The 12388-nt window shown below is 39.4% G+C and overlaps 1 protein-coding gene across 5 annotated transcripts in view; it reads left to right on the top strand.

The window, feature by feature from the left end:
- Positions 1–12388, top strand: part of UBE3D (ubiquitin protein ligase E3D) — a 202517-nt gene that overhangs the window by 37165 nt on the left and 152964 nt on the right. For all 5 annotated transcript variants that reach the window (XM_027855266.1, XM_027855284.1, XM_027855274.1 and 2 more), the window contains one exon: positions 11648–11717. In XM_027855266.1, coding sequence (XP_027711067.1) covers positions 11648–11717 — 70 coding nt within the window. The remainder of the gene's footprint in view (positions 1–11647; positions 11718–12388) is intronic.

The raw sequence follows: 12388 nt of genomic DNA, 5'->3' as shown, positions 1-12388 counted from the left end.
GGATTACCATGATCCACTTCATACTATTATAATGGATTGCTATGGTCCACAGGGTCACAAAGAGTCAGACGTGACCGAATGAATGAACAACAACAAAGTACTGGATGGGCAGAAAACAGCTAGGTTTTTCATGTGAAAAAGACAGAGCTAGGGGTTTGAGACTAAATCCATCTCATCCTCTGCCACTCCCTTTTCCTTTTGCCTTCATTCTTTCCCAGAATGAGAGTCTTTTCCAGTGAATCCTGTTTTCTCTTCATGTGACCATAGTATTTAAACTTCAGCTTCAGTATTTGTCCTTCCAAAGAATAGTCAGAGTTAATTTCTTGTACTTATGCAGATAAGTTTTTAAAGCCTAATTACAGGATTTTTATTACCAAATTTTATTATCAAAAAGAAATGACTGAGAAAATATCAGTGACTACTAAATCATATGCCTACTTCCCCATCTCTACAAATTCTTTGTGAGAAGTCTTATGCATATATTTAGGGTATCCTTGACGAAGCACTGAACAAGAAGGCTTTTGAAAATGTTATGTTATGATGGATTACATCTTTATATATTTGGCTAACAGGTATAGGGCAGTGGTGTTAAACTCAAATGGAAAGAGGCCACTAAACCATACATAAGGATCTCTGCAGGCCACATATTGACTTAGAAAATTGTATGTTGACATTATTTATGTTCCATTGTATTTTTATTTATTTTGTTAAATATTTCCCAATTACCTTTTAATATGGTTGGATGTACTGGGGAGTATTGCCCTAATTCCTGTGTTGTAGAGGATGCCAGATCTTACTGTGATTATTGTTTATTGAGTAAAATACTGCCTTCATATTCAAATCATACAAGATTTCTTCAAAATTGTAACAACACACATAATTTTGTTCAAATGACCTCTCATTATTATCCTCAAACAGAATAAAACAGAGACATACTTAATAATGGTATTTCCCACCATTGTGGAGGACAGAGTCCAAATGGAAGAGGGAGTCATTATAGATGGTGAGATCCTCCAGATGGACCTCCTGTTTGTAGATGACATTGTAATGATTCTTGCAAGCCCTAATACATTGCACTGCCTTCTTAGTGAAATGAAAAGCATTCAGCCTAACTGTCCTCACAGGGAAAATCAAGTGGATGAATAATACTTTTTGGGCAGACCATGATATGCAATTGATGTACTGCTCACAGAGCTGGTCAATCAGTGTATACATCTTGGAAAGACGCTGGTGGATGAACAGTGAATTCTGGCCCTACATTGAATGGGAAGATAGCAGGATGGAATGCTTTTGTGAAATCCCAGTACTTTGAATAGTCCAAGCTTCTCTATGAAACAAAGGCCCATTTTTTAGCATCAATTTTCTCCTGGTGGTATTGACAGCTGGGATTCATATATTGCCACAGTGTTCAAAGATTTGAAGTTTAGGGTCATCCAAAGGGCAATGGAAAGACACTTACTGATCACGAATAAGTGAAAAAATATTACCGATGAAGAATTGCTCTAAAGTGATATGAATTATGTCATCACAGAGATATAAGACTAGAAATGTAGGAGCAGTGAAATAGATGGCCAACCAGTGGATATCTTTCATGTTCCATGATCTATGCAATGCCAGCAGAAGTAGAATAAGGTCCCTAGTGCATCAATTGGAACTCCTGTAGAGGATTTATGGGAAGACAGAGACAAAAGTTGCACTGGATACAAATATATGAATTGGTTGTGATCTGTGCCATTGGAAGGAGTGAATTGTGATGATATCATAGTCAACTGAAGTAATGCAAAACTAGACATTTATCCATATTACATCTATTCTTGTTAGATTGAAATGATGGACCAAATCTAGGAGGATTCTTTCAGCCTGCATGTAATATATCCCTCCCCATACCCTGTCATCCTTCTATCTGGTAAAACCCTCATCTGGCTTAATCCAACTTAATGATGAAACTTTTGAATAGAAAACGGCCAGGGATAGATTCCTGGGGTATTCTCCTAAACACCTGCTGGTTGACATCTATCCTTTAATTAATTTTATTTTGGTTTGGTTTTTCAACCAGTTATGAATCCACCTAACTTACCATTTGTCTGGTTCATTTCACTCTAGTCTTGTTCATAAAGATGTCATGTACTGTTCCTCAATTCTATTAGTCTAGCAACCATGTCAAAAAAGAAAATGAGGTTATCCTGACATGATTTGTTCTTAAGGATCCTGTGTTAGCTTGTAGTGATCACTGTTTTTCTTTCTAAGTGCTCACAAATGCATCCATTTAATAATCTGTTCTAGAATTTTGCCGGGGATAGACATAAAGCTCCTGAATTTGTACAATTTACCTTCTTTTTTGGAAAATTGGGACAGTGCTTGCCCATTTCTAGTCCTATAGCACTTCTTAAATTCTCCACTCTTTTTCTAAGAAAACAGACAGTACTTCAGTAGCCTCAGCTGCAGGTACTTTTAAATACATATCTTGGCATGTAATTCATTGGGCCCAAGTGACTTGAACTCATTTAGAGCAGCTAGGTTCCCTCTTACTATCTCCTCACTCATTTTGGCTTTCTCTTTCCTCGTAACCATTTTTATTCTTTCCCCTTTTAGGCTGAAGATCATTCTTTTTTGACAAGGAAGGTGAAAGCAAAATAGAAATTGAATTTTTTTCTGCTTTTTCTTCTACCTAGAGCAGAGCTTTTCTCCCTTTCTTGTTCTTCTTCACCTAATGATAACCTTAAAATAATATTAAATTAAAAAAACAACAACCACCTTTTTTGTTGTCTTAATAAGTGTTGACTCATTCTGGCCTTTCACCTTCCTGACATTCTTACAGAATCAGGCTAATCTATGGTTTCATTTCCTTGGTTACATTCATGCAAACACTTATTTAAGGGAATTCTGTTTGCAAGACATGGTGCCAGGTGTTGGAGAAATACAAACTTAGACATTGTCCTCTTTTTCTTGGAGTTTATCATCTGGTGGAGGTGATAAAATATGTATAATGACAAGTTGCAAACAAATTAAAATGTTTGTGTGTAGGGATGGGGACTGCACCTGTGATTTAATTGGTACAAGGAACTCCTGGATGAGGGAACACCCTCCACCAATGCAGGTTGGTACCTGCTGTGCAATTTGTGGTCTTCAAGAGTTATATAGAACACTGAGAGATTAACTATGACTTACTAAGAGTCACACAACCATTATGAGTCAGAGTCAGGGCTTCAACCCAGGTCTTCCTGGCTCTATCTGTTATGCCATGGTGTTTGTATAAGAGCACTACTTAGACTGGGCAAGTGAGCTCCTTGAGAGCAGGGACTTTTTTTTTTTTTCCTTTCTTTGGATCCCCAATGCATAGCACGATGCATTGCACAAAATAGGTGCTTAATAAATTCTTAAGGTATTGTAGTATTCTATTACATTCTTATACCATAATTTGTTCAGACATTCCCTGATTGTTGGGCACCCCCTTAGTTTTCTTGTTCTTTGTCGCTACCAAAAAAGACTGACTGTATGTATTTTTGTACATATGGATCCTTCTTCTCTTTCTTTGATCTTTTAAGTATTATCCCTTTTCTACAAAAGAGACTTAGAATTTAAACAACTTTCCCCATCAGCACATAACTAGTGAATGACATACCTAACACTAGAACTCCCGTTTATTGACTTCTAAGTCCTATTTTCTTTCATTATACCACATTCTGTCTTAAAAGCATGCCTTTCCTTTCCCATATTCTTATCATAAGTGGAACACTACCAAGTCTCAGTGATGTAGGTGAGTGAGCCTGTATTTCCCTACTTGTTGTCAAGATATCAATTTCATTTTGTTCATTTCCCATTATTTTGTGCATTGGTATACGAACATCTGAGGCTAATAGTATTAATTTTGTTCTTCTCATTAGTTCCATCTGGCACTTTCTTCTTTCTGTATCAGATGTTGTATTATGCCTGGGGTCTGGTTTGACATGTGTACCTTGGCATTTCCTTCCTGCCTTTCATTTCAGCTTAAAGCCCTCTACGTAGGAACATAAATTTGTTATTGACTGTCCCAAATATTCATGTACTTGGTTGATCTCATTAAGGGATCTTAAGAGGGCCCTTAGCGATCATGAATTCCAACTCTTACATTTTATGGTTGAGGAAATGGGAATCTAGAGAGATTGTGATTTGGTGTTTACTCATCTCTCTTGCCTTAGTTCCTGAACTGGATCTTTGTTTGAGGGTCAGATTCTTCCCCTACCTACACTTTTGGGTGAGGTTGTTGACCCTACTTGGTCTTTCTCTGGGTCACCTGAGTTCCTGCACTGACCTACATTCTTGATTGAGAGCACTTTGAATCTTTAGTTTCAGAGTGCCGGCTCTTCAAGGCTTTCTATGAAACCTCAGGACAATAATACTATGGATTTATTTATTTATTTTGCTAGGCAATGGTGGTTAAGTGACTTGCCCAGGGTCACACAGCTAGTAAGTGTAAAATGTCTGAGGTCGAATTTGAACTCAGGTTCTCCCGACTCCAGGGCCAGTGCTCTATCCACTGTGCTACCTAGCTGCCCCAATTCTATGGTTTTCTTAGACCCTGGGCTATCTGGGTCAAAGTGCTGCCATGCCTTAACTGCTTGCTTCTGCTCTTCATGGCTTCCAAAGTCTCTACTGAGGATTTCCAACCACTTTGGGCTGTCATTTAATCAGTAAGCATTTATTAAGTGCCTGCTGTGTACCAGGCACTGTGCTAAGTGCTGGGGATGTAAATACAGATAAAAACAAGAACAGTCCCTGCCCTTCAGGAGCTTACAGTTTAACAGGGGAAGCTGTTGTTGAGTCTTTTAAGTCATGTCTGACTCTTTGTGACCCCATTTTTGGGGTTTTCTCGGCAAAGATGCTAGAGTGGTTTGCCATTTTCCAATTGCCAGCTCATTTTACAGATGAGAAACTGAGGCAAATAGGGTTAAGTGACTTCTCCAGGGTCACGCAGTTAGCAAGTGTCTGGAGCCACATTTGAACTCATGAAGATGAATCTTTCTGACTCCAAGCCCAGTGCTTTATCCGTTGCATCACCTAGTTGCATAGGAAGATCACATACAAATAGAAACTGAAAAGTGGGGAAGAAGAAGAAGGTATCTGATGTCGGGGCATGATGAAGAGTTCCAAAGAAGTCCAAAAGCAGTGTAGCTGGTGGGAAATGAAGAGGAAAACTGTACTGAGCCGCCTCCTTAAAGCCCTCTCCAGGGAAAAAAAACAAACCAAAAACTGGATCCCTTGGACCTGTTCTCCAATCATTGGGTCCAAACAGAGGATCCCAATGAATGTGGGATTCAGGAAGATTCAGTCTTGCAGGGTAATGAGATTTCCTAGTGATGAGTTTCCTGGGGAAGGAAGGTGTGATGAAGACTTCTGGGTAAGTCCAAAAGCAAGATAGTTAGTGGGAAACGTGGAAACCCTGGGAATGTTTGCCAGAGCCTTTTGCTATTCCTGAAGTTGGATGCAGTTTCTGTGGGCTATAGTATCTCTGGCCTACCTGAGGTCCATCTGAGGAGTTGTTGACTTGTCTGTCCACACTGGCACTGGCTTTGTTGATGGCCTCCTTTCTAGTTGCCACAGGCTGACTTGTGCAGTTCTGGGTGGAAGAATCCACTTACTGTATGTTGTTTTCCATTGGAGTTCTTAATCATTTATTCAACCTTGTGTGATTTTTAGTTTTTTGTTGGAGTAAGTCTTGAGAGGAGCTGATCTGTTTGTCTCGGGTAACTTGTCTAGAACCTCTCATGATAAGTTTTAACTTGTACTGGATTTGTATATTTGTTATTGAGATACGAATTTCCCTTGTAGTCCATATACTTGAAATTATTACATCTCTCTTGATATCATTAAATCTCTCTTTCTTTCTCTTTTTCTCTCTTTCTCTCTTTCTCTCTCTAGCAAAATTATATTTTTATTTTATGGTATTTGGTAGGCATCTGTTGACCAATGCCAAGAAAATACTGGGAGTTCTAGCCCCCAAAGGATTGTGACACAAACAAGCTTGTAACCTACCTTTCTTGCCCTTCTGATCTCCCATGCTTCAGTTGGGAAGTATGATGAAAATGCCACCTGTGCCCCTAGTATCTTCACTTGTATGCCTAGGACCCCAGAGTCCCTTCTTCTGGGAGCGTGTCCTTAGTCTTTACTTGAATCTCTGCAACTGCAGAACAGTCTTCAAGTTTGGTATGTCTTCATCAAGCTATAGCTTCATCATGTCCCACATAGCATTTCTCCAGAACACGGCACACCGCTGGATTGGCTGGGTCAGATGTATGTATAGTGCCCCTCTATCTCTTCAGCTACCAGACTGCCGTGATTTGTTTCTTTTTCTCCAGCCAGCCAGTTATGAATTGGTTGTCACGTTCTAGCACTTGTCAGTTCTCTGTCATAGTAATAATAATATTCCTGGAATGCTCTCCCTCCTCTGCTCCAACAACTGATCTCCCCGACTTCCTTTATGTCTCAATTAAAATTCTACCTTCTACAGGAACCCTTCCCTGACCCCTCTTAATTCTAGTGCCTTCCTCCTGTTAATTATTTCCTATTTGTCTTGAATGTAGCTTGCTCTGTATATGTTTGTTTGCATGTTGTCTCCCTCATTAGCTTGTAAGCTCCTCGAGGGCAGGGATTGTCTTCTGCCTCTTTTTGTATCCCCAGTGCTTAGCACAGTGCCTGGTACATTTTAAGTGCTTTATAAATGTTTATGTATTGATTGATTAATAATAATAATAGCACATATACATACATTGCTTTAAGTTTTGCAAAGCTCTTTACATTGCTTATCTCATTGATCCTCGTAACAACCCTTTAAGGTAGGTGCAGTTTACAGATGAGTAAACTGAGGCAGAAAGAGATTTCATGCTTTGTTCAGGATCCTACAGCTAGTGAGGGTCTGAGGCAGGGCTAATACTCTGGTCTTCCTGATTTCTAAGTCCAGCATTCTATCCACTGCATCACTTAGCTGTCTTTTTCATCTTCTCTATGGAGTTTGGTAAATCATTTGTTCCTCTGAAGGCCCAAATCCACAATTTATTTTAAGTACGTCCTACCTGTTTTATAATAACTCCTATAGTTTAGTCTCTTCTCTTTCCTTCTCTACTTTGTGTCACATTTTTCTTTTCACCAGCCTATCAGTACTTCTTTTACTTCTCTTCCACCTCTTTAAGACGTTTTTTATTTCCTTCTTGGATCATTTATTCCCATGTTCTAAACTGCTTCCTCGCCTGTAACAGGGAGACCAATTTTCTCTTGACACAGACAAAGTTGTCAGTTATCTTCCACAGAAATGCAGACCCAGCACAAACCTTTCAAGTCCCTGGATCAATCTTCTGGATTTCAATACATCTGAGATTTCATCCTTCAGGTCTTTGGGCCTGCCTGTGATTAATGTGGTGTTATCAATAATCATTTATTAATGCCTTACCATGTTTCACTGTGGTAAGTGGTGGAGATACAAAGAAAGAGCAAAAATTGTCCCTGCCTTCAAGGAGCTTACATTTGAGTGGAGAAGACAATGTGTACATAAAATAAGTATATAAGACACACATATAGAGGATATATAATGTAACCTGGGCAAAGGAAGGAACTAGTCAGCTGGGGGACTAGGAAAGGCTTCCTGTAGATGGTGGCATTTGAGCTGAATCTTGAAGGATTCTTGGGTTTCTAAGAGGTGGGGATGAGAAGTGAGAACATTCTAGTCTTGGGAGATGGCCAACAAAGAGATGGATGCTGCAAGTATACTAGAATGCCTGAGGTGAATAATGTATAAGAAGACTGGAAAGGTAGGTAAGGGTGAAGTTGTAAACAGCTTCAAATGCCAAACAAGAGTTTATATTTGATTCTAGAAGTAATAGGGAGCTGTTGCGGTTTCGTGGTGTGTTGTAGGTGTTGTCTCAAAGATTTCAGAGTGGGACCACCTCTAATCCAAGTACAGTCATTTATTGAGGATTGATGCCCCTCAGATGAGGGCTAGGTTCCAAGAGGAACCAGCAACTTAGTAAGACAAGACAGGCAGTTTTATAGAATAATGATGTGATTACACAACAGAAATGATGAATATTAAAAAGGCAGGAGGGGTTTGTAAAGGGATTAGTAATAGGAGAGGGGTCCCTTCTATGGTTTGGTGGTCAGACATCCTGGTTGTGCTGCTTTCTGATTGGCTAGCTATTGTCCTGTCTGTTCAAGATGGATCGTTAGGTATTGTGGTCCTGTTTTGGGCTAAATGGATGATGTGATTGTGGTTGAGTACAAGGACACACCTGTTCAAATACGTGAATTGGATCTGGGGGCAGTGGCTAATTAGGGGCAGTGGCAGTATTGATTCTGGGGGCCTGAGGTGTGGTTAAAGCCAGATTGTGTGGTTAAATCAGTGGGGCCCATAAGGAAGTTAGAATCAGGGGCTGGGGGCAGCTTTATTAGGATTCCTTCAGAATAGTAGAGTTTATTTAGTATGGGATGTGTGTGACATGGTGTTCTGGGGCAGAGCCTGACTCAGGCCTGTCCTCTGATAGTTTGGTTTTGATATAGGAACAAAATGAGATGCTTTGTAGGTCGTTCAACAGTTAACAAAAAAGAGATTTACTTAACCCTAGTGAGAGAAGGTTATTCAATGTGAATAGGTGTTGAGGATACCTCCAGCTGAATAAAGCTCCTTGCCTAATCCCCCAGCCAAGAATCAGAGAAAGAACCTGGAACTCCTTTTGAGTGCTTTGTACTCATGAGAAGAGGAAATGATCTCAACAGCCCAACCTTTAGTTCCCTGGGCCAACCAAGTCTTAAGGATAGTCTCAATATCGTTTAAAGAAAAATTAGCCTAACTTGCAACCTGACCTTACTTAGATAACTCCCAACACTGCCAGCAGTCTCAGCAATAAATAATACCCCACATTCAGACAGAGCTTTATGGTTTTCAAAGAATCACCATATACATTCTGTTGAGTCTCATATAAACTTTATGAGGTAGTCAAGGCAGGTATTATTATCCCCATTTTATAGACCTAGGTAGGTTTAGTGACCTCCCTACAGTTAGAATATTGCTCTTACCACATATGGTCAGACTTGAACTTTAGGTTGTAGTGTAAAGAGCACTAGATTAGAGCTAAGATCTAGGTTCAAATCTTGATTCTACTACTTACTATCATTGTGATTTTCAAATAGTAATTTCACCTCTTGGTCCCTTTTTATTATCTGTAAAATAAGAGAATTGGACTAGATGTTCTCTGTTGTTCAGTCGTTTTATAGTCATGTCCCACTCTCTGTGAACCCATTTGGGGTTTTCGTGGCAGAGATATTGGAGTGATTTGCCGTTTCCTTCTTTAGCTCATTTTACAGATGAGGAAACTGAGGCAGACAAGATTGAGTGACTTGCCTTGGGTCACACCGCTCATAAGTGTCTGAGGCCAGATTTGAACTCAGGAAGATGAGTTTTTGTGACGCTGGGCCTCATACTCTATCCACTGTGCCATCTACCTGCCCCAGATATTCTCTAAGGTCCCGCTGACTTTACATCTATGAACCTATGAAGTCTGAAGTTTTCAAAAAAGTTATCTTTTAAACTGATGTTGCTCATTAGTGGCTCTTACCTGTTTTCTGCTCCAGAGCTCTGTTCCTCTGAGGTAGTTCCTTCTTAAAATTTCTTAGGTTGTCTGGTTCTTGTTTGATTAGGCATCAGGAATCTCCTAATCTGTTAAATACAAACATATACCAATATGTCTTGATAGAATAATATTCAGTTTTAATGTTGAACATTATCGTTATTGTCTCTATTCCTAGCCACCAAATCCCATCTCCTTTTTTCCCAAAAGCTCTTCCTTATAATAGGTAACTACAGATAGTTAGGCGGTATGATGGGTAGAGCATTGGTCCTGGAGTCAGGAAGACCCAAGTTCAAATTCAGCCTCAGATACTTACTAGCTGTATGACCCTGAGCAAGTCACTTAACCCCTGTCTGTCTCAGTTTCCTTAACTGTAAAATGGGGATAAAAATAGCATCTACCTCATAGGGTTGTTGTGAGGATCAAATGAGGTAATATTTGTAAAAGTGCAGTGCTTGACACTTAGTAAGTGCTTAATAAATGCTTTTTCCCCTTCCCTAGTCAAGAAAAACAAATCACCACTTTGGCCACATTTGAAAATGTTTGTCTTATTCTAGACCTCTAGCCTCTTTTCTTTGCTTTTTCACCAGTCTTCTGAAGTCATGATTGGCTATTTGCTTTAATCAGAGCTCTGAAGTCTTTCAAAGCTGTTTTCCTTTATTGTGGTGATTGTATAACTTGTTCTGCTAGTTCTGCTTCTTTCACTCTGTGTCAGTTGATAACAAGTATTCCCATTTTTCTCTGAATCTGTCACATGGCTTCCTTTACATCTGTGTTGGACTGGCAGATGCTTTTCCATGTACCAGTCATTCCAGCTTTTTTCATCTGGACCAATACAAACTAGACCATTGCTTTCTAGATGGGCTTCGCCATTAAAAACCACCAACTACAAGTGACAGAGCTACTTTCCCTCAGTCTGCCTTTATTTGCCACCCAACCCTGCTGTGTGAAGAGAAAGGCTCTTTTAACGAATTTTGTTGATGTCTTGTTCTTTAGGTTAATAGTTCAATAGCAAAAGATGGCCTCTTTTGAAAAACGTATTTTTAACATTTAAAAAAATAATAAGCATACTCGTAGGATTTATTTTAGGGTACTCATCATCCTTGTACGCTAGCAATATGTATAAGCACTGGGTACAAACATTAATCTGGAAGAATAATACTAGGGTGAATTTGAATGAGGTGGTATAGTGGATGGGTCTGGAGTCAGGAAGACCTGAGTTCAAATCTGGCCTCAGATACTTACTACCTATATCACCCTGGGCAAGTCACTTAACCATATTTGTCTCAGTTTCCTCATCTGTAAAATGAGTTGGAGAAGGAAATGGTAAACCAAGAAAACCCCAAATGGGGTTATGAAGAGTTGAACATGACTGAAATGACCAAACAACAACAAAGTTGAATGAACATCTGTCAAAAATCTGAGTGATGGGCTGTTTCAAGTGATAAGCAGCTTTATAGTAGAGGTAGTGTGGTATAATGTAAGGAGCACTGTACTCCAGTTGATGAGAGGCTGGGCTTCTAGTCTCTTCTATGCCTCTTACTGGCCATGTCAGGATTAGAAGGGACCAACTATTACTAATTTATATGATTATGCAGAAGAGAGAAGGTCACTAAATCTGCTTATGTCTCAGTATCCTCAGTCTAAAAAATGGGGACAGTAGCTCCTATCTTGACTACCTCTTAGAATTTATATGAAGATCATTAAATGATTGATTATATACTGTGATTCTTTGAAAACCATAAAATCTGTACAAATGTAAGGTACTATTTATTGTTCAGAATGATGGCAGTGTTGGGAGTTATCTATGAAAGGTTAGGTTGAGGGAAGTCAATCTATATATTGATGAGTCTTTCGAATGTTATGCTTGATGTGGAAAAAAAAGTTATATCTGTATGTAAATTTTATATACACATCCAAAGCAATCTCAGTATTTGAAGGGCAGATAGAAGCATAAAGTTCAATCAGTACTCTAGAGAATAGGTTAAAATTATACATTCCTTTTAGGAAAAGCTGAATGACATTTAAATGACATTTTTTTCCCTGTTCCACAGAAACCAAAGGCAAATACCAGGATAATTTGCAAGCGTTGCAAAGCAATGCTAGGAGAAACTGGATCATCAGGTAAGAATTTCGTAGCAAATATCAAAATGGTTTGTCTCATTTGCAGAAATTTCGTTTAGGGAAGAATGAGGAAAAAAATCACATGAAAAAGATCTGAGGGTTTTAGTGGACTGCAGGCATCATATGATTTAAATGACTTTGCACTAACTTTTTTGACTACCATCTTAGGCAGCATTAAGAAAGTCAAAGTGTCCAGAACAGAGGCTGCAGTATTCCAAGGTATGGTCCTACTAAACTTGGAGGATTGTGTTCAGTTCTAGGCATCACGGCTTAGGAAGAACCTGGTTAACTTGGCAAGCAACCAGAGGAGGATAGACAGGTGTGAGGATTGTTTGAAGGAACTGGGAATATTTAGCCTGGAAGAAGAGAGGATGTGGGAATGAGGGCATGAGTGAATTATTTGGAAGAGGGGCCATTTCTTGTTGGCTCCAGAAGGCAGAAGTAGATGCAGTGGGTAGAAGATGCAGAGAGGTAAATCTAAGCCCCATGTAAGGAAAAAGACTTCAGAATAATGAGAGCTTTCTAGGAGTAGTAAGGGCAGCCACGAGGGGGCAGTGGTGATCCCTTCACCCAAGGTCTTCAACCAAAGACTGAATGACTAATTATTGGAGAGAAGATTCCTATACAAGTATGAATTGGACTAGATGTTCCCTTCCAACTCTGAGATACTG

Source organism: Vombatus ursinus, unplaced genomic scaffold (genome assembly GCF_900497805.2).
Source record: "Vombatus ursinus unplaced genomic scaffold, bare-nosed wombat genome assembly UNPS02000582.1, whole genome shotgun sequence".
NCBI classification, from domain to species: domain Eukaryota; kingdom Metazoa; phylum Chordata; class Mammalia; order Diprotodontia; family Vombatidae; genus Vombatus; species Vombatus ursinus.
Note: the sequence above shows the minus strand (reverse complement) of the source record. Positions and strands in the feature narration are given on the sequence as shown.